This window comes from Staurois parvus, unplaced genomic scaffold, assembly GCF_062004578.1.
Source record: "Staurois parvus isolate SC_StPar_1 unplaced genomic scaffold, SC_StPar_1.0 ptg001682l, whole genome shotgun sequence".
Lineage (NCBI taxonomy): Eukaryota > Metazoa > Chordata > Amphibia > Anura > Ranidae > Staurois > Staurois parvus.
In genome coordinates, this window is record NW_028319478.1 from 96,386 (window position 1) to 124,177 (window position 27,792).

At 46.3% G+C, this 27,792-nt stretch overlaps 1 protein-coding gene across 4 annotated transcripts in view; it reads left to right on the forward strand.

The window, feature by feature from the left end:
- SRGAP3 (SLIT-ROBO Rho GTPase activating protein 3) overlaps nt 1-27,792 on the forward strand; it is a 187,390-nt gene that overhangs the window by 73,762 nt on the left and 85,836 nt on the right. For all 4 annotated transcript variants that reach the window (XM_089663412.1, XM_089663415.1, XM_089663414.1 and 1 more), the window contains exons 2-3: nt 24,967-25,162; nt 26,912-27,074. In XM_089663412.1, the coding sequence (XP_089519538.1) occupies nt 24,967-25,162; nt 26,912-27,074 (359 nt within the window). The remainder of the gene's footprint in view (nt 1-24,966; nt 25,163-26,911; nt 27,075-27,792) is intronic.

Sequence of the window (27,792 nt, forward strand, 5' to 3'; positions counted from 1 at the left end):
TGAAAGGTTGGAATTTTATGTTGCTGCACTAAATTGGCAGATGGTTAGTGTATGGTGGGTCAAGGTGTGGACCAGTGATCTGACTTTGCAGTAGTAGTCCATTGAGGAGGCAGGGGGTGGGGCAGTGGCACGGGGACTCCAGTGTTGTAGACTAATCTGAGTCAACTTTTTGCTTTCCATGGAAAAGTCTTCCATTGTATCTTCAGTTGTTGCTGGCACACAACCTATAGATGATATGTTCTCGCCCTCTGTACATTCCATGCTCTCCCTCTGTATCACCCTGATGGCTTTGGCTTGGCGCTCCACCAGCTCAGGGACTCGTTATCTGGTCTTCATTATCAGCCTGGATGCCATCCAAGGCGCAGCAGTTGTGTTCCACTTTACACATTGTGAGATTCCTCCCAGCTGTTCAGGAATTGTCTTCATTCCCTCTTCTCTCCTGTGGACTTTTCAGCCTCGTAATTCAATGCAGCGGTCTGCAAACTGCCCCCACCAGTCGCTAACCTTCGTCCTAGAGGTGGCCAACGATGGTGGATCTTTAATCAATAACAGCGAAAGATGAGTTTATAGAGCCCTGGCGCCATACCTGCAGTCCAAGGGCCACCCGTGGCCCTTTGCCACTTTTGGTGTGACAGTTGGGGCCTGTACAGACACTTATCTGTGTTTCCCCAAATCCAATTGCTGACAAAAGTTTGTAGACTTCTCTCCCGTAACATCTCTAAAATTGGCCCCTTTTTAACGAATGAAACCGCCAAGCTATTCATTCACTCCCCTGTTGTCTCTTACCTTGACTGTTGCAACTCCCTTCTTTTAGGCTTCATGAATACTGCTGCCAGACTCATCCATCTTATCAACCGCTTAGTGTCTGCCACCCCTCTCTGCCAATCCCTCCATTGGCTTCCCATTGCCCAACAAATAAAATTCAAAATACTAAGCCATGTACAACTCTGCCCTGAGCTACATCACCAATCTTGTCTCCAAATATCACCCAAACCGTCCTTTCTGCCTCTCCCAAAACCTCCTACTCTGTAGCTCCCATGTCTCCCATTTCCATGCTTGTCTCCAGGACTTCCCCAGAGCCTCTCCCATCCTCTGGAACTCTCTACCTCAATCTGTCTGGCTATCCCCTACTTTGGCCACCTATAGGTGATCACTGAAAACTCATATATTCAGGGAAGCCTACCCCACCTCCTCCTAACAACTGAACTGAATTCTTTCATTAGCTCATCCCTAACAGTTATTACCTTTTGTACAACTTGCCCTGCCCTATTAGATTGTAAGTTCTTATGGGCACGGCCCTCTTGTATTTTTTGTATTGTAACTGTACTGTCTCCTTTTATATTGCTCAAACTGTTGGCACTATATAAATCCTGTGTAATAGTAATAATAATAGTTTCCTTATTGCCCTGTTGTTATAATATTGATTTCTGCGGTTTCATGCAATATGTTTTCAGTATATGGCTGTCTTCTGAAGCATGACCCCAGTCTCCCAACAACTGCTATAGCATGTGTGCAATCTCTTTTATCACATCTGCAGTCCTGGCCTTTGTCCTGGCCGCACCTGCACATTGCAGCCCTATAGACTGGTGCTATGTCCTGAGGTCAGAGATGATCAGCGACAGTCCCATAGAAGTCTACAGAGCTCTAATGCAGCTGCGCAGCCAGAACACCGAAAACTTGCACTGCTGAACATAAACTAAAAGCAGAATCTCAGTTTCGGGAATGAGGTATGTATTTGTGGCTGGTGGGTTATGTTAGGTCAGGGGAAGAGGGCTAAAAAATGGACTGACCCTTTAAATCAGGGGTCTCCAAATGTGCTAAACATAGGGCCAGTATACTGTCCTTCAGACATTAGGAGGGCCGGACTATGGCCAATGGGAGTAGAAAATGCCTTATTTTTTTGTATTATAGGATAAATAGTGCCCTATTGTTGGTATCAGAAGGAGGAATAGTGCCCCATCATTGGTATCAGTGGGAGGAATAGTGCCCCATCGTTGATATCAGTGGGAGGAATAGTGCCCCATCATTGATATCAGTGGGAGGAATAGTGCCCCATCATTGGGGTCAGTGGGAGGAATAGTGCCCCATCATTGGTATCAGTAGGAGGAATAGTGCCCCATCATTGGTGTCAGTGGGAGGAATAGTGCCCCATCATTGGTGTCAGTGGGAGGAATAGTGCCCCATCATTGGTATCAGTGGGAGGAATAGTGCCCCATCATTGGTATCAGTGGGAGGAATAGTGCCCCATCATTGGTGTCAGTGGGAGGAATAGTGCCCCATCATTGGTATCAGTAGGAGGAATAGTGCCTCATCATTGGTATCAGTGGGAGGAATAGTGCCCCATCATTGGTGTCAGTGGGAGGAATAGTGCCCCATCATTGGTATCAGTGGGAGGAATAGTGCCCCATCATTGGTATCAATGGGAGAAATAGTGCTCCATCATTAGTATTAGTGAGAAGAATAATGCTCCATTGTTGTTGTCAGTGGGAGGAATAGTGCCCCTTCATTGATGTCAATGGGAGAAATAGTGTCCCATCATTGGTATCAATGGGAGAAATAGTGCCCCATTGTTGGTGTCAGTGGGAGGAATAGTGCCCCATCATTGGTGTCAGTGGGAGAAATATTGCTCCATCATTAGTATCAGTGGGAGGAATACTGCCCCACCATTGCTATCAGTGGGAGGAATAGTGCCCCATTGTTGGTGTCAGTGGGAGGAATAGTGCCCCATAGTTGGTGTCAGTGGGAGGAAAAGTGCCCCCTTGTTACCATCAGTGGGGGGGAATAGTTCCCTATTGTTTGTGTCAGTGGGAGATATAGTGCCCCTTCATTGATGTCAGTGGGATGAATAGTGCCCCATCATTGGTATCAGTGGGAGGAATAGTGTCCCATCATTGGTGTCAGTGGGAGGAATAGTGCCCCATAGTTGGTGTCAGTGGGAGGAAAAGTGCCCCCTTGTTACCATCAGTGGGGGGGAATAGTTCCCTATTGTTTGTGTCAGTGGGAGATATAGTGCCCCATCATTGGTATCAATGGGAGAAATAGTGCTCCATCATTAGTATTAGTGAGAGGAATAATGCTCCATTGTTGTTGTCAGTGGGAGGAATAGTGCCCCTTCATTGATGTCAATGGGAGAAATAGTGTCCCACCATTGGTATCAATGGGAGAAATAGTGCCCCATTGTTGGTGTCAGTGGGAGGAATAGTGCCCCATCATTGATGTCACTGGGAGAAATATTGCTCCATCATTAGTATCAGTGGGAGGAATAGTGCCCCATCATTGATGTCAATGGGAGAAATATAGCCCCATCATTAGTATCAGTGGGAGGAATAGTGCCCCATTGTTGGTGTCAGTGGGAGGAATAGTGCCCCATAGTTGGTGTCAGTGGGAGGAAAAGTGCCCCCTTGTTACCATCAGTGGGGGGGAATAGTTCCCTATTTTTTGTGTCAGTGGTAGATATAGTGCCCCTTCATTGATGTCAGTGGGAGGAATAGTGCCCCATCATTCGTATCAGTGGGAGGAATAGTGCTCCATAGTTTGTATCAGTGGGAAGAATAATGCCCTGTTTGAGTCAGTGGATATAATAGTGCCCCAAAGGCTGGATAAAAGCATCTGGCTCCTGGGCCATAGTTTGGAGACCCCTGCTTTAAATATGAGGAACTTGGTTTCTGATAATGTGATGGGTTAAGGTTTATGTATCTTTTGAAATCATTAAAAATAATTTGATACACTTAATACAGTATCTGCTGTGCGGACCACCTAGGTGTAAATGGGCCCTAAGAAATATTATTGAACCCTCGTGGGGTCACCCTAATGATGTGCGGTAATGAAGCCAGGGGTAGTCCAGCTTAGTACTGAGCTGGGGTTTCTATTTTTCTGCCCACTGTGTGTTGATTATTCTGTTCTGCAGCTTCACAAGGGCCAGCTGCTCTGGGAAATGATCATCTTTTATTTTCAGTAATGAATGTGAACAGATTGTGCTGTTCCAGCCAGGTGAGAAGTGAGAAGGATGCAGAATGTGCAGTACAGGAAGAGTGTGCTCGGAGATGGCTGTTCGCTAATTAGCTGTCACTGATTAGAGAGTCTTATAAGGCTGGGAGATGAAACCCAGATTCATAGGTAACAGATCAGAGGCACCAGAATGTTATATTAAAGGAATCTGTGGCTGTAAAATATTATCAGGCAAACACAGCGGTTTTAATAAAGGGACAGTGCACCCTAAAGGGCCATTTTAGCAACTGGTGGAGCATGCGGGCATGACTAACTTCTTTTATGTCTTGGATACTCCAACAGCGAAATCTTCCTGCCAAAATTCCAGGCTCAGTTCTTGTTTTTTTGAATGTCCCTGAGAAAGTACAGGTCCATGGTTTTCAGTATTTCCCTCTGGCGTGTTCAGAATGATGCTATTATTACAGGTACATATATATCCACCATCAATTTACACAGCACTTTTACATATATATTCTAAATTCACATCAGTCCCTAACCCTCATGGGGTGTACAAGGTAAGGTCCCTAATTTTCATTCATACATACACATACTAGGGACAATTTAGACAGGAGCCGATTAACCTACCAGCATGTCTTTGGAGGAAACCGGAGTACCCAGAGGAAACCAACGCAGGCACATGGAGAACATGCAAACATATATATTATAAATTCACATCAGTCTCTAACCCTCAAGGGGCGTACAATCTAAGGTCCCTAACTCACATTCATACATACACATATTAGGGACAATTTAGACAGGAGACAAGTAGCCTACCAGCATGTCCTTGGATGGTGGGAGAAAACCGGAGTACCCGGAGGAAACCCATGTAGGCACAGGGAGAACATGCAAACTCCAGGCAGGTGGTGCCGTGGTTGGGATTCGAACCAACGACCTTAGTACTGCCAGGCGGAAGTGCTAACCATTTAGCCACTGTGCTGCCCACTGTACCACAAAAGCACTGTGGAGAACCTGCTGAATCTGGTGGCAATGAATAATAAAAATTCAGATTGATTTATGAAGCCTTGCTGACCTTTGCAATGTCTTCCAGCCCTAGCACTTCACTGATTGGAGTTGAGCTTTAAGGCGCTCACACACTTTTCCAATTGTTTGATTTTTATTATATCAAATATATTATTTTTAATCAAGATATTGCACTTTGATTTTAATTTTCAGTTTCAAGCTGTGTGCAGGCTTTTTTTTAAATTTTTTTTTTTACTATTTTCGGTTGGTCAAACTGAAAACAGCATTGATCTGATTGATTGAAGATGCCTGATTGTATTCAGTGGGGTGCGGCATGTGTAGCTCATCAGGCGATTATAGTTTCTGACCATACCATTTACAGTACAGCATGAAAAACAAATGGAATGAACATTTCCTAAAACAATTATAACTATAACTTGGACTGATGATTAAAAAAACAAACAGAAAATGTGCAACAAATTGACCGAATAAATATACAGATATGATCGAAAAATCAGCTGGATCTAAAAAAATTCAGAATTGATGTGTATGTGACCATCTTACACTCTAAAAGCATCATCCATCTTAGGATTTCCATCTTCCTGTCCATCCCTGTTTCCATCCTCCATTCTCACTCGTCTTGCTACAACCATCTCCCTCTCCCACTCTACATCCATCCATCCAGGAACAGACTGACCATTTGGAAACTCGGGCACTGCCCGAGGGCCCGGGGTCAGTAGGGGGCCCCATGAGATGCCCCTGGTACCTTTTTCATAGGCTTTTTTGAGTTTGGGCAAGGACACAGGGGCCCTATGATCCCCTATTGCCCAGGAGCCCCATGAGTCCATCTCTCCATTCATACCACCTTCTCTGTCTCCATCTATCCCTCCAGTCTTCCTTCTATCCATTCATCTCCCCCTTTTATCCATGCATCCATTCCTCTCTCCATCTCTCTCTTTTTCCATCCTCACCTCTCTTGCGCCATCCTTTTATTTATCCATCTGTCCTCCCTATATCCATCCATCCCTCCATAAATACTGTCTCCCTCTCCATCTATCCCTCCAATCATCCCTTTAATTATCCCTCCCTCTTTTCACCATACATCCATCCATCTCTCCCTCTCTCCATCCATCTATCCATCCTTCTTTTGTTCCCTCTTTCCCTCTGCCCATTCATCCATCCATCCTTTATTCTTTCTATCTCTTGCTCATTCCATCCTTACCTCTTTCATTCCATCTTTTTTGTCATACCTCTATTACCCGCCATATCCATCCATCCATCCCTCCCTCCCTCAATCTATCCATCCATCCCTTCATCTTTCTCTTGTTCAATCTTCCCCTCTTTCACTCCATCCTTTTGTTATACCTCTATTCCCTGCCATATCCATCCCTCCATCCATCCATCCATCCCTCCATCTCTTCATCCTTTCATCTCTCTCTTGCTCCATCCTCACCTTTTTCACTCCATCTTTTTTCCATACATCTGTCCCCCACATCCATCCATCCATCCATCTCTCCATTCATGCCTCCCTTCCTCTTTTCATGCTTCCATCCCCTCCTCTCTTCATCCATCCATCCCTTCATCTATCCACCCATCCCTATGGATCTCTCTCTTTCTCACTGCATCCATACCTCATCCATACCTCAATCCTCCCTTTCTCTCCATGCATCCATCCATTTATCCCTCTGTCTCTCTCTCACTGCATTCTCGCCTCTCATTCCACCCATCCAGTCATCCCTCTCTTTATCTATCCCTCCATCCATACCTCCTTTTCTCTCTCTTTATCTATTCATCCATTCCTCCCTCTATCCATCCATTCATCCATCCCTATGTCTTTCTCATTGCATTCTTGCCTCTCTTGCTCCATCATTTCAGCCATCCCTATTCATTCATCCATCCTTCCATCCCACTCTCTTCATCCATCCTTCCATCCCATTCTCTTCATCCATCCATCCATGCACTCTATCAGGCTGTACATTTATGTTCATATCCATCTTTTTTTTTTATTGAACAGTGTCAGTTATCAGGAATGCAGTTAGTTAATCTCTGGCAGTTGTTTTCTATCTGTCTTAGGAAAATGTTGGGATTGTGTGAATCCTCCTTCCATATCCTCCGGTTAATACATTCTATGTATATAGTCCCAGACTGGTAAAAGCTTCTCTGGGATCCTCTTATGGTCATTTGTTGAGCAATTCACTTATCCGCACTCAGGATGATTAGCGTTCTGGAAGGTATTGGATTCCCCGCCTATGTACCAATCACCCTGATCAGTCTGGAGAGTCCTCCAATACTTCCCCCTCAGCAGACCTGTCATTAAATCAAGGCTTTTGCTGGGTCAGTAAATAATGACGATCAATCTGCTCGCTCAGCTTCGTCTGCTTATTGATTATCGTTACGTCTAAACGGTTAATAGCGCTCGGAATTATTTACGGCGCAGCATTTTCTTCCCTCTCCATAAATTAGGCTCCACCTGACATGTGACGGGCGGAATATTTTATTTGTTACGTTTTGTATGAAAGATAAGAAGTGATATCGGTGACCGAGCCTTCACGGTTGTCATCCTCTGCAGATTTCATTTCCGCTTTCAAAATGAGAAATAAGAAGGAAATATGAGAGCGGACGCAGAATCATATCAGCGGAATACCTCGCTACATCCCGCGGTTATACCTTCTGAAAAGAGACTGACGGGGGGGGGGGGGAGATGGGGAGGTTGGGGGGATTTAAAGGGACACATTGATTCTATTTTCTTTATTGTTTTTTATATATTCTTATTTATAAAAAAATTTTCTTTATTGATATTTATTTTATCATTGCTTTCTCTAGTCTTTCGTCTGTGAATGTTCTCCTTTATTCATGGTATAGTCATGGTATAGAGTTGATCCTAGGTTTATATAAGATATACAGACACAAAATGTGTCTAAAAATCTATCTAAATATACATCCTTCCTCACATCCTTCTATACTTCAAGTCATTCCTTCCTTCCTTCCTTCCATCTCTTCGAAACTCAAGTCATCCATTTATCCATCCACCATCTCTCTTACTCCATACTTACCTCTATCCCTCCTTATATCCACATCTGTCCCTCCCTCCACCTCCATCTCTTCCTCCACACCTCCCTCTCTCTCCATCCATCCCTTCATCGATACCTCTTTCTCTCCAATTATCCCTCCCTCAATCTGCTATTCTATCTGTTCACCCTTCCTTCCATCCCTCTATCACTCAAGTTATCCATGCCTCCCTCCATCTCTCCATCCATACCTCCCTCTCTATCCACCCATCCATCCATCCATTTCTTCATGGATCTCTCTGTTTATCCATTGATTCCTGCCCTCTTTTCTCTCTCCATTCTCCCCTCTATCTCTTTCTGGCTCCATCCTTCCATCCATTTATCTACTACCCCCATGTCCATCCATTCCTACCACCATCTCTCTATTCATACCTCCCTTTCTCTTCATCCATCCATCCATCCATTCTTCCAATGATCCCTCGCTCCATGCATTCATCCCTCTCTCCATCCATCTATCCATACAGCCATCTCTTTTAATCCATTCTCACCTCTTTTCCTCCATCCATCAATTCCTCCTACTTCTCCATTCTGACCTCCCTGTCTTTCGCCATCCATCCATCCATCCTTCCCTTCATCGATTCCTCCCTCTCTCTCTCTCTCCATTTATCTATCCATTCATACATCCATTTCTCCCTCTCTCACTCCAACCATCCTTCCATTTGTCATCTGTCCCCTTCTCTCTCTATCCATCCATCCCTTCCTCCATCTCTCCATCCATACCGCCCTCTCTATCCACCCATCCATCTATTCCTTCATAGATCTCTCCCTTTCTCTCTTTTTATCCATTGATTCCTGCCCTCTTTCATCTCTCCATCCTCCCCTCTATCTCTTTCTGGCTCCATCTTTCCATCCATTCATCTACTACCCCTATATCCATCTATTCCTACCACGATCTCTCTATTCATACCTCCCTTTCTCTTCATCCATCCATTCTTTCATTGATTCCTCATTCCATGCATTCATCCCTCTCTCCATCCATCTATCCATACATCCATCCCTTTTACTCCATTCTCACCTCTCTTGCTCCATCCATCAATTCCTCCTTCCTCTCTATATCCAACCATCCACCCCTACTTCTCCATTCTGACTTCCTTGTCTTTCTCCATCCATCCATCCTTCCCTTTGCCGATTCCACCCTCTCTCTCTCCATTTATCCATCCATCCATCCATCCATCTCTCCCTCCCTGGGTTGACCTCATATTATATGGTTTTTGGTAAATCTAATGCAAGATTCTCAAGAAAATTGTATAATGTAAGGCCAGCATTAGTCTCTGATGCTCTCCTATAGCATGACTTCAGTCTCCAACCACTGTAGTAGAACAATCTCTGACCATTTCCTCCAGCAAGTCTTCAGTCTGTGACAGTTTTCTGTAGCATTACATGTATTAAATCTTAAAAGCGGACCTTTTGAGACATTAGGGGCTGCATTTTGTGACCCCTTTGCCCTTGCAAGTTGAAAACCTCTGTCTTATAACATCAAGGCCAAAAATATTGTCCCGCCCCCTGCATTTCTGTCAGATAATGCACCACTTTGCCCAGAAAATTGTTGCAATTACAAATGTTTCAGCGTTCAGCAATGTTCTCATGTTTATTTATTTTGTTTGTATTGATATGACACAAAAAAGTGGAGAAAAAAAAGCCAATCTGACACATTCCATGCAAAACCTCCAAAATGGACTGGACAAATTATTGGCACCTTCTCAAAATTGTAAGAAATAATTGCATTCCAAGTTTGTGATGCTCCTGTATTTTGAAATTAAACTCACCTGTATCAATTAACAGATTTTAACGTTCCTGTGTCCACTGTGCGCAACATTGTCAAGAATTTTACATCCCATTGCACAGTAGCTAATCTCCCTGGATGTGGATGAAAGAGAATAACTTGATCAAAGATTGCAATGAAGGATTGTTGGAATGGTGAATGAAGAACCTCCATCACTTTCCAAACACATTCAAGCTGACCTTCAGGCACAGGGGACATCTGTGTGACTTGCACTATACGTCGCCATCTGAATGAAAAGGGACGCTATGATAGGAGACCCAGGAGGACCCCACTGCTGACACAGAAATATGGTAGGAGACCCAAGAGGACCCCACTGCTGACACTGAAATATGGGAGGAGACCCAGGAGGACCCCAGTGCTGACACTGAAATATGGGAGGAGACCCAGGAGGTCCCCACTGCTGTCACAGAAATATATTGGAAGCCAGATTGGCGTTTGCCTAAACATACCTGAGGAAGCCAAAATCTTTCTGGGAGAATGTGCTGTGGACAGACGGAACAAAATTACAGCTTTTTGGTAAAGCCCATCATTCTACTGTTTTCAGAAAAAGCAATGAAAAGCAAAGAATCCAGTCCCTCCAGTCACTGATGTTTTGGGGTTGCTTTGCTGCTTCAGGCGCTGGATATCTTGACCGTGTGCATGGCACTATGAAATCTGAAGACTACCAAAGAATTCTGGGGTGCAATGTAGGGCCCAGTGTCAGAAAGTAGGGTCTCCAATGTCAGAGGTCATGGGTCTTCCAGCAGGACAATGACACAAAGCACACGTCAAAAAGCCCCCAGAAATGGTTTCAGACAAAACCCTGGAGAGGGCTGAACTGGCCAGGAAAGAGTCCAGATCTCAATCCCGTAGAGCTCCTGTGAAGAGATCTCAGAACAGCAGTTGGGAAAAGGAACCCTTCCAATCTGAGAGACCTGAAACCATTGGCGAAAGAAGAACGCTCTAAAATTCCAGTAGAGAGGGTCTCCGTCAGAGGTCATGGGTCTTCCAGCAGGACAATGACCCAAAGCACACGTCAAAAAGCCCCCAGAAATGGTTTCAGACAAAACGCTGGAGAGGGCTGAACTGGCCAGGAAAGAGTCCAGATCTCAATCCCGTAGAGCTCCTGTGAAGAGATCTCAGAACAGCAGTTGGGAAAAGGAACCCTTCCAATCTGAGAGACCTGAAACCATTGGCGAAAGAAGAACGCTCTAAAATTCCAGTAGAGAGGGTCTCCGTCAGAGGTCATGGGTCTTCCAGCAGGACAATGACCCAAAGCACACGTCAAAAAGCCCCCAGAAATGGTTTCAGACAAAACGCTGGAGAGGGCTGATATGGCCAGGAATGAGTCCAGATCTCAATCCCGTAGTGCTCCTGTGGAGAGATCTCAGAACAGCAGTTGGGAAAAGGAACCCTTCCAAACTGAGACCTGAAACCATTGGTGAAGGAAGAACGCTCCAAAATTCCAGTAGAGAGATGGAAGAAACTCATTGATGGTTACAGGAAGCCATGGATTTCAGTTATTTTCTCCAGGGGGTGTGCTACCAAATACTAAATTGAGGGTGCCAATAATTTTTGGAGTCCATTTTTGGAGTTTCAGATGTGGCTTTTTGTTTCTCCACTTTTATGTGTATAGCAATACAAACAAAAGAATAAAACACAAGAATGCGGAAACATTTGTAATGGCAACCATTTTCTGGGTGAAGTGGTGCGTTATCCGACAGAAATGTGCGGGGGGGGGGGGGTAAGATTTTTGGCCATGACTGTAGGCTTTTGCATCTAGACATAGCTGACATTAGGACATCGGGCGTACAGATGACATGTTCTTTATTCTTGGCTTTGCTCCGTTTTCTGCACCACCATATGATAGCTGTTTTTCCTCCAAAACCACTTCTCCTTCCGCGTGCTGCCCGCAGAGCTTCTGATTAGAGATTGCAATAGTACATGGACTAAAATAGGAGCTGGAAATGGTGGTTTCAGTGATGCAGAGGCGGAACGCTGACTGGAAAGTTCTCGCCGCTCTGAGTGGAGCCAGAGACACCCCCCCCCCCCCCCACACAGGGGAATTCCCTCGGAGCATCAGAAGTAAATGGAATATTACCGGGCCATGCATCTAATACGAGGTACTCTGCAGAACAACTATCCCCTCTTCTGCGCTGTGTCTCTGCAATGAGCACCGGATGAGCGGTGTGTGTTACACCTTATGTAGTAATTATAGAACATTATAGGCATTATATTCTACCAGGGCTTTTTTCTTCATCTGGAACGCACACCTCCAGCACTGAATGTATGTAATGGCAGGGGGTGGTGGGGTGTGCTGCAGGGTCTATTGTTGCTGTCTTTTGAGGGATCTGTTGTGACTGGGGGATCTATTGTTGTGGGTGGGTCTATTTTTGTTGGGAAGGTGTACTGTTGGTGGTGATAGATCTATTGTTGCTGGGGGGTCTTATGTTGCTGGGAGGGATCTACTGTTTAAGGAGAGGTCTAATAATGCTGGCTGCTATGAGATCTATTGTTGCTGGTGGAGGTCTGTTGTTGCTGGGGTGGATCTATTGTTGCCGTGTGGGAGAATTTTGTTGGAGGAGGTCTATTGTTGCTGGGAGGGGTCTATTGTTTCTGGGTTGGATCTCTTGTTAATGTGTGGAGTGTATTTTGTTGCGAGGAGGTCTATTGTTGCTGGGTGCTCTATTGTTGCTGGGAGGGGTCTATTGTTTCTGGGTTGGATCTCTTGTTAATGTGTGGGCGTATTTTGCTGCGCGGAGGTCTATTGTTCCTGGGTGATCTATTGTTGCTGGGAGGAGTCTAGTGTTGCTTGGGGATCTATTGTTGCTGGGAGGGGTCTATGGTTGCCTGGGTGATCTATTGTTGTTTGGAGGGGTCTATTTTTTCTGGGTGATCTATTGTTGCTGGGAGGGGTCTATTGTTGCTGGGGGATCTATTTTTGCTGGGAGGAGTCTAGTGTTGCTTGGGGATCTATTGTTGCTGGGAGGGGTCTATGGTTGCTGGGTGATCTATTGTTGTTTGGAGGGGTCTATTGTTTCTGGGTGATCTATTGTTGCTGGGAAGGGACTATTTTTGCTGGGGGATCTATTGTTGCTGGGAGGAGTCTAGTGTTGGGATACAAATTACTTGGTACCCTAAAATGAATGGTTATGGGTTCTTTAAAAGGAGCAGCACTGAAAGGTGGGTAGGGGGTTGAAGTCTACGGGAGGCACTTTCCCATTGAAGTCTATGGGAGGCACTTTCTCATTGAAGTCTATGGGAGGCATTTTCCCATTGATGTCTGTGGGGCGCGATTTCCCACTAAAGTGTATGAGGCGCGATTTTCCACTGAAGTCTACGGGGTGTGATTTCCCATTGAAGTCTATGGGCCCGATTTTCCATCTATTCCCATTGTAATAGAACTGTATTATGATCATTTTCAGTGGTCGGCCATGTTGGGGTGTTCTATGTATAGAGTGTAATAGAACTGTATTATGGTCATGTCCAGTGGTGGGTCATGTTGGGGGTGTAGTGTTCTATGTATAGAGTGTAGTAGAATGGTATTATGGTCATGTCCAGTGGTCGGTCATGTTTTGGGTGTAGTGTTCTATGTATAGAGTGTAGTAGAATGGTATTATGGTCATGTCCAGTGGTGGGTCATGTAGGAGGTGTAGTGTTCTATGTATAGAGTGTAATAGAATGGTATTATGGTCATGTCCAGTGGTGGGTCATGTTGGGGGTGTAGTGTTCCATGTATAGAGTGTAGTAGAATGGTATTATGGTCATGTCCAGTGGTGGGTCATGTTGGGGGTGTAGTGTTCTATGTATAGAGTGTAATAGAATGGTATTATGGTCATGTCCAGTGGTGGGTCATGTTGGGGGTGTAGTGTTCTATGTATAGAGTGTAATAGAATGGTATTATGGTCATGTCCAGTGGTGGGTCATGTTGGGGGTGTAGTGTTCTATGTATAGAGTGTAATAGAATGGTATTATGGTCATGTCCAGTGGTGGGTCATGTTGGGGGTGTACTGTTCCATGTATAGAGTGTAATAGAACTGTATTATGGTCATGTCCAGTGGTGGGTCATGTTGGGGGTGTAGTGTTCTATCTATAGAGTGTAATAGAATTGTATTATGATCATGTCCAGTGGTGGGTCATGTTGGGGGTGTAGTGTTCTATGTATAGAGTGTAATAGAATGGTATTATGGTCATGTCCAGTGGTGGGTCATGTTGGGGGTGTAGTGTTCTATGTATAGAGTGTAATAGAATGGTATTATGGTCATGTCCAGTGGTGGGTCATGTTGGGGGTGTACTGTTCCATGTATAGAGTGTAGTAGAATGGTATTATGGTCATGTCCAGTGGTGGGTCATGTTGGGGGTGTAGTGTTCTATGTATAGAGTGTAATAGAATGGTATTATGGTCATGTCCAGTGGTGGGTCATGTTGGGGGTGTAGTGTTCTATGTATAGAGTGTAATAGAACTGTATTATGGTCATGTCCAGTGGTGGGTCATGTTGGAGGTGTAGTGTTCTATGTATAGAGTGTAATAGAATGGTATTATGGTCATGTCCAGTGGTGGATCATGTTGGGGTGTAGTGTTCTATGTATAGAGTGTAGTAGAATGGTATTATGGTCATGTCCAGTGGTGGGTCATGTTGGGGGTGTAGTGTTCTATGTATAGAGTGTAATAGAATGGTATTATGGTCATGTCCAGTGGTGGGTCATGTTGGGGTGTAGTGTTCTATGTATAGAGTGTAGTAGAATTGTATTATGGTTGTGTCCAGTGGTGGGTCATGTTGGGGGTGTAGTGTTCTATGTATAGAGTGTAATAGAATGGTATTATGGTCATGTCCAGTGGTCGGTCATGTTGGGGGTGTAGTGTTCTATGTATAGAGTGTAATAGAATTGTATTATGGTCATGTCCAGTGGTGGGTCGTGTTGGGGGTGTAGTGTTCTATGTATAGAGTGTAATAGAATGGTATTATGATCATGTCCAGTGGTGGGTCATGTTGGGGGTGTAGTGTTCTATCTATAGAGTGTAATAGAATGGTATTATGGTCATGTCCAGTGGTGGGTCATGTTGGGGGTGTAGTGTTCCATGTATAGAGTGTAGTAGAATGGTATTATGGTCATGTCCAGTGGTGGGTCATGTTGGGGGTGTAGTGTTCTATCTATAGAGTGTAATAGAATGGTATTATGGTCATGTCCAGTGGTGGGTCATGTTGGGGGTGTAGTGTTCTATGTATAGAGTGTAATAGAATGGTATTATGGTCATGTCCAGTGGTGGGTCATGTTGGGGGTGTAGTGTTCCATGTATAGAGTGTAATAGAACTGTATTATGGTCATGTCCAGTGGTGGGTCATGTTGGGGGTGTAGTGTTCCATGTATAGAGTGTAGTAGAATGGTATTATGGTCATGTCCAGTGGTGGGTCATGTTGGGGGTGTAGTGTTCCATGTATAGAGTGTAGTAGAATGGTATTATGGTCATGTCCAGTGGTGGGTCATGTTGGGGTGTAGTGTTCTATGTATAGAGTGTAATAGAATGGTATTATGGTCATGTCCAGTGGTGGGTCATGTTGGGGGTGTAGTGTTCTATGTATAGAGTGTAATAGAATGGTATTATGGTCATGTCCAGTGGTGGGTCATGTTGGGGGTGTAGTGTTCTATGTATAGAGTGTAATAGAATGGTATTATGGTCATGTCCAGTGGTGTGTCATGTTGGGGGTGTACTGTTCCATGTATAGAGTGTAATAGAACTGTATTATGGTCATGTCCAGTGGTGGGTCATGTTGGGGGTGTAGTGTTCTATGTATAGAGTGTAATAGAATGGTATTATGGTCATGTCCAGTGGTGGGTCATGTTGGGGGTGTACTGTTCCATGTATAGAGTGTAATAGAACTGTATTATGGTCATGTCCAGTGGTGGGTCATGTTGGAGGTGTAGTGTTCTATCTATAGAGTGTAATAGAATGGTATTATGGTCATGTCCAGTGGTGGGTCATGTTGGGGGTGTAGTGTTCTATGTATAGAGTGTAATAGAACTGTATTATGGTCATGTCCAGTGGTGGGTCATGTTGGAGGTGTAGTGTTCTATGTATAGAGTGTAATAGAATGGTATTATGGTCATGTCCAGTGGTGGATCATGTTGGGGTGTAGTGTTCTATGTATAGAGTGTAATAGAATGGTATTATGGTCATGTCCAGTGGTGTGTCATGTTGGGGGTGTACTGTTCCATGTATAGAGTGTAATAGAACTGTATTATGGTCATGTCCAGTGGTGGGTCATGTTGGGGGTGTAGTGTTCTATGTATAGAGTGTAATAGAATGGTATTATGGTCATGTCCAGTGGTGGGTCATGTTGGGGGTGTAGTGTTCTATGTATAGAGTGTAATAGAATGGTATTATGGTCATGTCCAGTGGTGGGTCATGTTGGGGGTGTACTGTTCCATGTATAGAGTGTAATAGAACTGTATTATGGTCATGTGCAGTGGTGGGTCATGTTGGGGGTGTAGTGTTCTATCTATAGAGTGTAATAGAATTGTATTATGATCATGTCCAGTGGTGGGTCATGTTGGGGGTGTACTGTTCCATGTATAGAGTGTAATAGAACTGTATTATGGTCATGTCCAGTGGTGGATCATGTTGGAGGTGTAGTGTTCTATGTATAGAGTGTAATAGAATGGTATTATGGTCATGTCCAGTGGTGGATCATGTTGGGGTGTAGTGTTCTATGTATAGAGTGTAGTAGAATGGTATTATGGTCATGTCCAGTGGTGGGTCATGTTGGGGGTGTACTGTTCCATGTATAGAGTGTAATAGAACTGTATTATGGTCATGTCCAGTGGTGGATCATGTTGGAGGTGTAGTGTTCTATGTATAGAGTGTAATAGAATGGTATTATGGTCATGTCCAGTGGTGGATCATGTTGGGGTGTAGTGTTCTATGTATAGAGTGTAGTAGAATGGTATTATGGTCATGTCCAGTGGTGGGTCATGTTGGGGGTGTAGTGTTCTATGTATAGAGTGTAATAGAATGGTATTATGGTCATGTCCAGTGGTGGGTCATGTTGGGGTGTAGTGTTCTATGTATAGAGTGTAGTAGAATTGTATTATGGTTGTGTCCAGTGGTGGGTCATGTTGGGGGTGTAGTGTTCTATGTATAGAGTGTAATAGAATGGTATTATGGTCATGTCCAGTGGTCGGTCATGTTGGGGGTGTAGTGTTCTATGTATAGAGTGTAATAGAATTGTATTATGGTCATGTCCAGTGGTGGGTCGTGTTGGGGGTGTAGTGTTCTATGTATAGAGTGTAATAGAATTGTATTATGGTCATGTCCAGTGGTGGGTCATGTTGGGGGTGTAGTGTTCTATGTATAGAGTGTAGTAGAATGGTATTATGATCATGTCCAGTGGTGGGTCATGTTGGGGGTGTAGTGTTCTATCTATAGAGTGTAATAGAATGGTATTATGGTCATGTCCAGTGGTGGGTCATGTTGGGGGTGTAGTGTTCCATGTATAGAGTGTAGTAGAATGGTATTATGGTCATGTCCAGTGGTGGGTCATGTTGGGGGTGTAGTGTTCTATCTATAGAGTGTAATAGAATGGTATTATGGTCATGTCCAGTGGTGGGTCATGTTGGGGGTGTAGTGTTCTATGTATAGAGTGTAATAGAATGGTATTATGGTCATGTCCAGTGGTGGGTCATGTTGGGGGTGTAGTGTTCCATGTATAGAGTGTAATAGAACTGTATTATGGTCATGTCCAGTGGTGGGTCATGTTGGGGGTGTAGTGTTCCATGTATAGAGTGTAGTAGAATGGTATTATGGTCATGTCCAGTGGTGGGTCATGTTGGGGTGTAGTGTTCTATGTATAGAGTGTAATAGAATGGTATTATGGTCATGTCCAGTGGTGGGTCATGTTGGGGGTGTAGTGTTCTATGTATAGAGTGTAATAGAATGGTATTATGGTCATGTCCAGTGGTGGGTCATGTTGGGGGTGTAGTGTTCTATGTATAGAGTGTAATAGAATGGTATTATGGTCATGTCCAGTGGTGTGTCATGTTGGGGGTGTACTGTTCCATGTATAGAGTGTAATAGAACTGTATTATGGTCATGTCCAGTGGTGGGTCATGTTGGGGGTGTAGTGTTCTATGTATAGAGTGTAATAGAATGGTATTATGGTCATGTCCAGTGGTGGGTCATGTTGGGGGTGTAGTGTTCTATGTATAGAGTGTAATAGAATGGTTTATGGTCATGTCCAGTGGTGGGTCATGTTGGGGGTGTACTGTTCCATGTATAGAGTGTAATAGAACTGTATTATGGTCATGTCCAGTGGTGGGTCATGTTGGGGGTGTAGTGTTCTATCCATAGAGTGTAACAGAATGGTATTATGGTCATGTCCAGTGGTGGGTCATGTTGGGGGTGTAGTGTTCTATGTATAGAGTGTAATAGAATGGTATTATGGTCATGTCCAGTGGTGGGTCATGTTGGGTTGTAGTGTTCTATATATAGAGTGTAATAGAATTCTACGATGATGGTGTCCAGTGGTTGGCCATGTTGGAGGTTTAATATGTGTGTATTATGATCGTGTGTAATGTTTTGGTTATATTGGTCAAGTATTCCCAGACTGATATTAATGTTTTACACTCATCTATCTTTTTCTGCAAACATTTTAGAATACATTTCGTTCCTGTCCAGGGCATAATTGAAATGAGGTCAGGAGGACATATGTGAGCCTTGTTGTATAGTTGTGATTTTGTCCCATGGGCAGGACCAATTGGGGGGTAATTAGCTCAAGCAATGAGGACATCAGGAGGAGTTGTAGGCGTTGGACACCCTGGGGGACCATCAGGGTCACTCAGGGTCAGCTGTCCAACATGCTGACAGCATCCAGAGAGAGAGGTTCAGATGTTGGGTGGGAACCATGAACCACATCATTGGGTTTATACAGATAAACTGTGTACAGAGCTATAAGTGATGTAACCCATATATTCCAATCCAATGTCACTTCACTTAGATCAAGAAGAACAATTCCTATTCGTAACTTGAAGTTACTTTGCACATTGCTCTTTGCATAGTTATTCATATCTCCTCCGGTTTTGAATGTGGAAGTTAATTTAGTGGTGGGGGTGAGCCTTTGCCATAATATGGTGCATACTTACCCCCCCCCCCAAGTGATGATGGGTCAAAGATCCTGTCACTGCTGCGTCCCCCACCAATGCCATCTTCACTGCCATTTTTTTCCAGATCCCATGGTGATCCCCTTCAACCATACAGTAGTTTGGCCTATGATGATGAACCTACACGCTGGAGTTAATTGTCGTTGGCATCTAGTTCTGTTCTTGAGATGCCAAGGAGAAAGCCAGGCTTTGCAAAGCATGACATGTGCCATGGAGTGTACCGAGAAAACAAAAAGTCCCCCATGACACAGGGAAAAAGTTTTTTTGGGAAAAAGAGTTTACTTTCTTCAACCAAAAGCTTCAACCTCCCGGTGACTTTTTGTTAAAGCAAATTTAGTTCTGCTTAACCTGGAACTATCAGTTCTCCTTGGTGGTATGGAGATCAAATGATGGGGGGGGGGGGGGGGTGGTCAGATTATGGGAACATGTGCCCACTGTCTCTCTACTTATTTGCAACTGCCACTGAGCCCCTAACTGCATCAATCAGAGGAAATCGTGCCATAGATAGCTTCCACAAAAAAGAATGCCCTACGTCAGTGGTCTACAATTTGCTGCCTGGGGACCAGATACAATCCTTTGCTTTCTTTTATCCAGCTCATGAGGCACTATTTCATCTGCTCATACCAACAATAGGGCATAATTACCCCTCCATTGACACTAATGAAGGGGCACAATGATACCAATGATGGGGCACAATTCCTCCCGATGACACCAACAATGAAGCCCTATGACACCAATCATGGGGAACAATTCCTCCCAATGACACCAACAATGGGGCCCAATGACACCAATCATTGGAAACAATTCCTCCCAATGACACCAACAATGGGGCACAATTTCTCTCAATGACACCCACAATGAGGCCCAATGATGGGACACAATTCCTCCCAATGACACCAACAATTGGGCAAAATTGCTCCCAATGACACCAATGATGGGGCACAATTCGTCCCACTGACACCAAAGATGGGGCATTTTGTTTTCCCACTGACATTGGGACCTTTTATACTCCCATTGTCCACGGCCCGGCCCCCCTACAGTCTGAAGGACAGTAAACTGGCCCTCTGCTAGAAGCTCTTCTCTATGCTGATGGTATGCTCCTCTTTTTAGGGCACACTTTGAATTCACTGCAAGCAGCAATAGATACTTTTCTGTATTTTGGAACCTTTTTGGGTCTCGCCATAAATTGGACCAAGTTGGTCCTGTTGCTGCATTGTGCCTCCACTTCCCAACCTCTAATTGTAGGATACTTGTTGTAGAATCATTCCTTTATCTGGATATTCTGGCACATACTCCTGTAAACCTGAAGTTCGGATCCAATACCGAAGTTTGGATGAGACCCCTTTCAATACCAGGTAGAGAGAACTCAGTAGAAAATGATATTGATGCCACATTGCCGCTCCCTTTCCTTGGGTCCCATTCTACTTGAACCCATCTCTGTGCTTGTGTTTTGGCATTGATGAACATTGGGATGTATTTTTGTGTAGGTGGACTAATCGTGAGGTTCAACTAGAGGAAAACTACTGAACATGCCAAATGCATCTTCAGCAGGACAATCAATTCCTAGAGACCCAATTAAGGTGCATTGCTGCACAGGTTTTTTTGGTTTTGCCTCTTTTTTTTTTTCCTTTGGCTTGCAGTTCGGAGATCCAGTGGCAAGCCTATACAAGTCTCTTTAAACCCTTCCTGTATTTTCCTGCAGTAAAATCCATGTGTTACCCCGCAGGCAACTGCACAGATGTGACTGGGCCATAAACAGCAGTTCCTGGAAAAGTGAGATCAGTGAATCGGTGAGGTTACCCAACAAACTCTGCGGTTGTGCTGAGGCCAGGAGGTCCGCTCTCTGTAACTTATATACTGTAGGGGAATGTTGTCAGATTTTGCAGATTTTGTTTCCAGCGCTCTGGCAGGACTTCATCCTCTAGTCACCAGATTCTGTCCTTTTGTAATGTTTATGGAATGGAGCTGGAAAGGGTTAGAACCCATGTCAGGTTTTTATGGCCAAAACAAAATTCCACAGAACTAGGGACCTTGACCTTGACTCCAAACTACACTATATTGGCAAAAGTATTGGGCCGCCGGCCTTTACATGCACATGAACTTTAATGGCCTCCCAGTCTTGGTCCTTAGGGTTCAATATTGAGTTGGCCCCGCCCTTTGCAGCTATAACAGCTTCAACTCTTCTGGGAAGGCCGTCCACAAGGTTTAGGAGGGTGTCTATGGGAAGGTTGGACCATTCTTCCAGAAGTATTGGGCCGCCGGCCTTTCCGACGCACGTGAACTTTAATGGCATTTCATTCTTAGTCTGTAGGGTTCAATATTAAGTTGGCCCCGCCCTTTCCACGCACAGGACCTTTAGTGGCCCCCCAGTCTTAGTCTGTAGGGTTCAATATTGAGTTGGCCCCGCCCTTTCCACACACATGACCTTTAATGGCCCCCCAGTCTTAGTCCGTAGGGTTCAATATTGAGTTGGCCCCGCCCTTTGCAGCTATAACAGCTTTAACTCTTCTGGGAAGGCCGTCCACAAGGTTTAGGAGGGTGTCTATGGGAAGGTTGGACCATTCTTCCAGAAGCACATTTGTCAGGTCAGGCACTGATGTCGGGGGAGGAGGCCTGGCTCGCAGTCTCCGCTCTAATTCATCCCAAAGGTGTTCTATGGGGTTGAGGTCAGGACTCTGTGCAGGACAGTCAAGTTCCTCCACCCCAAACTGGCTTCTCCATGTCTTCATGGACCTTGCTTTGTGCACTGGTGGGCAGTCATGTTGGAACAGGAAGGGGCCATCCCCAAACTCTTCCCACAAAGTTGGGAGCATGAAATTGTCCAAAATGTCGCCTTGAGAGTTCCCTTCACTGGAAATAGGGGGCCAAGCCCATCCCCTGAAAAACAACCCCACACCATAATCCCCCCCTCCACCAAACTTTACACTTGGCACAATGCAGTCAGGCAAGTACCGTTCCCCTGGCAACCGCCAAACCCAGAAACATCCATCGGATTGCCAGACAGAGAAGCATGATTGGTCCCTCCAGAGAACACGTCTCTCCTGCTCTAGAGTCCAGTGGCGGCGTGCTTTACACCACGGCATCCAACGTTTTGCATTGCACTTGGTGATGGAAGGCTTGGATGCAGCTGCTCGGCCATGGAAACCCATTCCATGAAGCTCTCTACGCACTGTTGTTGGGCTCATCTGAAGGCCGCACCAAGTTTGGAGGTCTTTAGCTATTGACTCTGCAGACAGTTGGCGACTTCTGCGCACTGTGCGCTTCAGCATGCGCTGACCCCGCCCTGTCATGTGACGTGGCCTACCACTTGGTGGCTGAGTTGCTGTTGTTCCCAGTTGCTTCCACTTTGTTATAATCCCACTAACAGTTGAGCGTGGAATATTTAGTAGCCAGGAAATGTCACGGATGGACTTATTGCACAGGGGGCCACCTATCACGGGACCACGCTTGGAGTCACTGAGCTCCTGAGAGCGACCCACAGTCTATACTGTATTTTACAAATAGAAATCCTAGATAAGCTTTAGCTCTTAATGATGGTGGAACAAAAATAAATTCAGTCTGTCCTTTTCTCATCAGAGTCCCCTTAGGAGTCCATTTTCACAACAGAGTCCCCATAAAAGTCTTCCCTTACATCAGGGTCCCCATGTGAGTCCCCATCAGTGTGCTCCATTACATCAGAGTCCCCATCAGTGTGCACCTTTAAATCAGGGTCCCCATCAGAGTCCTTATATCTGGGTCCCCATCAGAGTTCTCCTTATATCAGGGTCCCCATCAGAGTCCCCATTAGAATCCCCCATATATCAGGGTCCCCATCAGAGTCCCCCTTATATCAGAGTCCCCATTAGAATCCCCCATATATCAGGGTCCCCATCAGAGACCCCCTTATATTAGGGTCCCCATCAGAGCCCTTCTTATATTAGGGTCCCCATCAGATTCCCTCTTATAAATCAGGGTCTCTATCGGAGTATTCATCAGTGTGCTCCATTACATCAGATTCCCCATCAGTGAGCTCCTTTAAATCAGGGTCCCCTTTAAAGTCCTTTATATCTGGGTCCCCATCAGAGTTCTCCTTATATCAGGGTCCCCATCAGAGTCCCCCTTATATCAGGGTCCCCATCAGAGTCCCCCTTATATCAGAGTCTCCATCAGTGCCTCCTTTATTACAGGGTCCCCATCAGAGAATACATTTTGGCCAAGATTTATGAAGAAAGATTATTTATTTGCAAAATTTTAAAAGAAAAGCACTCTTTTAAAAAATGTTTTGGACTTTTTCATTTATATACTGTAGCAAAAAAAAAATCCCAGCGGTGAATAAATACCACCAAAATAAAGTTTTATCCGTCTCAAAAAAAATGCAAAAAAAATTAATATGGGTGCAGTGTTGCATGACCGCGCAATTGTCATTCAAAGTGTGATAGCGCTGAAAGCTGAAAATTGGCCTGGGCAGGAAGGGGGTGAAAGTGTCCGGACTGGAAGGGGGTGAAAGTGTCCGGACTGGAAGGGGGGGAAAGTGTCCGGACTGGAAGGGGGGGAAAGTGTCCGGACTGGAAGGGGGTGAAAGTGTCCGGACTGGAAGGGGGTGAAAGTGTCCGGACTGGAAGGGGGTGAAAGTGTCCGGACTGGAAGGGGGTGAAAGTGTCCGGACTGGAAGGGGGTGAAAGTGTCCGGACTGGAAGGGGGTGAAAGTGTCCGGACTGGAAGGGGGGGAAAGTGTCCGGACTGGAAGGGGAGGAAAGTGTCCGGACTGGAAGGGGAGGAAAGTGTCCGGACTGGAAGGGGAGGAAAGTGTCCGGACTGGAAGGGGAGGAAAGTGTCCGGACTGGAAGGGGAGGAAAGTGTCCGGACTGGAAGGGGAGGAAAGTGTCCGGACTGGAAGGGGAGGAAAGTGTCCGGACTGGAAGGGGGGGAGGGGGGAAGTGTCCGGACTGGAAGGGGGGGGGAAAGTGTCCGGACTGAAAGGGGGGGAAAGTGTCCGGACTGGAAGGGGGGGAAAGTGTCCGGACTGGAAGGAGGGGAAAGTGTCCGGACTGGAAGGGGGGGAAAGTGTCCGGACTGGAAGGGGGGGAAAGTGTCCGGACTGGAAGGGGAAGGAAAGTGTCCGGACTGGAAGGGAGGGGGAAAGTGTCCGGACTGGAAGGGGGGGGGAAAGTGTCTGGACTGGAAGGGGGGGAAGTGTCCGGACTGGAAGGGGGGGAAAGTGTCCGGACTGGAAGGGGGGGAAAGTGTCCGGACTGGAAGGGGGGGAAAGTGTCCTGACTGGAAGGGGGGGGGGGAAGTGTCCTGACTGGAAGGGGGGGGGGAAGTGTCCGGACTGGAAGGGGGGGAAAGTGTCCTGACTGGAAGGGGGGGGGGGAAAGTGTCCGGACTGGAAGGGGGGGAAAGTGTCCTGACTGGAAGGGGGGGGGGAAAGTGTCCTGACTGGAAGGGGGGGGGGAAAGTGTCCTGACTGGAAGGGGGGGGGAAAGTGTCCTGACTGGAAGGGGGGGGGGAAAGTGTCCTGACTGGAAGGGGGTGAAAGTGTCCGGACTGGAAGGGGGTGAAAGTGTCCGGACTGGAGGGGGTGAAAGTGTCCAGACTGGAAGGGGGTGAAAGTGTCCGGACTGGAAGGGGGTGAAAGTGTCCGGACTGGAAGGGGGTGAAAGTGTCCGGACTGGAAGGGGGGGAAAGTGTCCGGACTGGAAGGGGGGGAAAGTGTCCGGACTGGAAGGGGGGGAAAGTGTCCGGACTGGAAGGGGGGGAAAGTGTCCAGACTGGAAGGGGTTAAACTTCAGCTTGAAATCGTTTGCAATGCGTTTGTGACTTTTGGAGATGCAGGATTTGGCATTGTGAAGGGATCCTGGACCAGATCTCCGCCAGGCGCCGATGACATTGAAAACGTTTGTTGTGAGGCTTGGCGTTCGGTATAATTAGATGACCTATTTCTCGAGGCTTCATTTTTTTTTTTTGTAATTCATTTTCTGCCAGCTCTCAGATGAATGTTGTGACTTTGGGCCGAGCGCTGTAACGTCCCCTGTCTCCGCTGTGTCTTTGCAGAGATCCGCAGTCAGCTGGTGGAGCAGTTCAAGTGCCTGGAGCAGCAGTCGGAGTCGCGGTTGGCCCTCCTCCAGGACCTGCAGGAGTTCTTCCGCAGGAAAGCTGAGATCGAGCTGGAATACTCCCGGAGCCTGGAGAAGCTGGCCGAGAGGTTCTCCTCCAAAATCCGCACCGCCCGGGAGCAGCACCACTTCAAGTAAGAATGTCAGAGACTGCGCCTGAGACGTGCAGCAGCAGAATAGCACAATTCTACTTCTTAGGGCTTGTTCACACCGGCGTTGCAACACTGTGGCTGGTATGCGGTGCGGCAGGATAACTGCAGTGCTGTTCATTTTTTTTTTTTTTTTTTTTTTATTAACTTTATTGAAAAGTCACCCAGGTTGAGTTCTATTGGCTGCCACTTGATAGGAGGCAGTGGATTGTCACAGCACTGCACTGGAAAAGTCTGCCATACTTCTTTATAGCACACACCACCTGCACTGGACACATAGCAGACAAGGCGTTTTCCCATGCTGTGGTGGGACTGCTCTGTCATAGCCATCCAGCACTGTCATAGCCATCCAGCTCTGTCCTGCCCAGGGGCGGACTGACCATTCAAGCACTCGGGTACTGCCTGAGGGCCCGGGGTCAGTGGGGGGCCCCATGAAATGCCCCTGGTACCTTTATAGGCTTTTTTTGAGTGTGGGCAAGGGAACAGGGGCCCCATGATCTCCTATTGCCCGGGGGCCCCATGAGTTCTCAGTCCACCCCTGGTCCTGCCACATCTGGTGTGAAGAAGCCGAATAGCGGGGTCTCCAAACTACGGCCCGTGGGCCACATCCGGCTTACTTCAAGATTTTATCCGACCCGCAGCTAGGGTTAAAGTACAGATTAATGATTAAAGTCAGCTGAGGCTCCCTATGGTCCCCACTTTAGCACCCCCATGTAATGGAGGACTGTGATGTAAGGGGGGGAATCTAATCGGGACCCTCGCGTAAGAAGGGACTCTGATGGGAACCCTGATATAAGGAGGAACTCTGATAGGGACACTGATGTAAAGGGGGGGGGTGACTCTGATGGGGTAAGGGGGAGTCTGATGGAAACCTTGATGTAAGGGGAAACTCTGATGGGGGCCTTGATGTAAGGGGGAACTCTGATGGGGACCTTGATGAAAGGAGGAACTCTGATGGGGACACTGATGTAAAGGGGTGGGGGGACTCTGATGGGGACCTTGATGGGGTAAGGGGGGAGTCTGATGGAAACCTATATGTAAGGGGGAACTCCAATGGGGACTTTGATGTAATGGGGAACTCTGATGGGGACCTTGATGTAAGGTGGGAACTCTGATAAGGACCTTGATATAAGCTGGAACTCTGATGGGGACCTTGATGTAAGGGGGAACTCTGATGGGGACCTTGATGTACAGGGGAACTCTGATGGGGACTTTGATGTAAGGGGGAACTCTAATGGGGGCCTTGATGTAAGGGGGAACTCTGATGGGGACCTTGATGTAAGGGGGGATTCTGATAAGGACCTTGATGTAAGGGGGAACTCTGATGGGGACCTTGATGTAAGGGGGATCTCTGCTAAGGACCTTGATGTAAGGGGGGAACTCTGATGGATACCCAAATGTAAGAAGGGGCTCTGATGGGAATCCTGATTTAAGGAGGAACTTTGATGGGAACACTGATGTAAAGGAGGGGGATCTATTGGGGACCCTCGTGTAAGAAGGGACTCTGATGGGAACCCTGATTTAAGGGGGAACTCTGATGGGGACCCTGATGTAAAGGGGTAAGGGGGGAGTCTGATGGAGACCTTGATGTAAGAATGCAGAATGGTTGGCAAGTGGCTGTAGCCCCATGTAGAGGCACTGTGAAAACCCTGCTCTTTGGGAAATGTAGACAAGGAGTATTTATGTTGGAGAGCTCTCACCCGGAGTTGCTCTTTAATCATTGGGCTTTTTCAGGAAGGATCAGCATCTCCTGTCCCCGGTGAACTGCTGGTATCTGGTTCTGGCCCAGACACGGCGGGAAAGTAAAGACCACGCCACCTTGAATGACCTCTTCCTCAACAACGTCATTGTTCGCCTGTCACATATCAGCGAGGATGTCATCCGTCTCTTCAAAAAGGTAAGCTTTGATGGTGGGGAGGGCTGTCTGGCCATCTAACAAAGCCAAACATTTGATGTCCGGGCTCCGCTGACAGAGGCAGAAGAGGGGCCCATCTTGGGCATTGTGATGGTGTTGGGAGGTGTAGCTGGAGGGGAACCTCTTCTCCTGTCACTCCTGTCTCCTGAGGATCCAGCTGTCAAACTGGTGGCCCTCAGCTGCTCTCCAAATGCAATGTGCAGGGCTGGGCTGTCAGTACCACAGCCGGGTCCCAGGAGCACTGACAGCAGCTACTGTGTGAATGAAGGCTGCAAACAAGCTGCAGGTTCCATTCATAAATCAGTGCTTAGTGCTAATAAAAGTATTATCCTCAAGCTTTGCCGTCACAGTCTCACAAGAGCAAGTTCAGCTCAGTAATGATATAATAATGAATGAATCTACACTGCCGCTGGCAATAAGAGCAGTACAAACATTGCTTAACTGGTGCACACACAAAACACGTGCATGCACATCAGACCACAGATCAGCCCCAATGCATGCACATCAGACCTCAGATCAGCCCCAATGCATGCACATCAGACCTCAGATCAGCCCCAATGCATGCACATCAGACCTCAGATCAGCCCCAATGCATGCACATCAGACCTCCGATCAGCCCCAACGCATGCACTTCAGACCTCCGATCAGCCCCAACGCATGCACTTCAGACCTCAGATCAGCCCCAATGCATGCACATCAG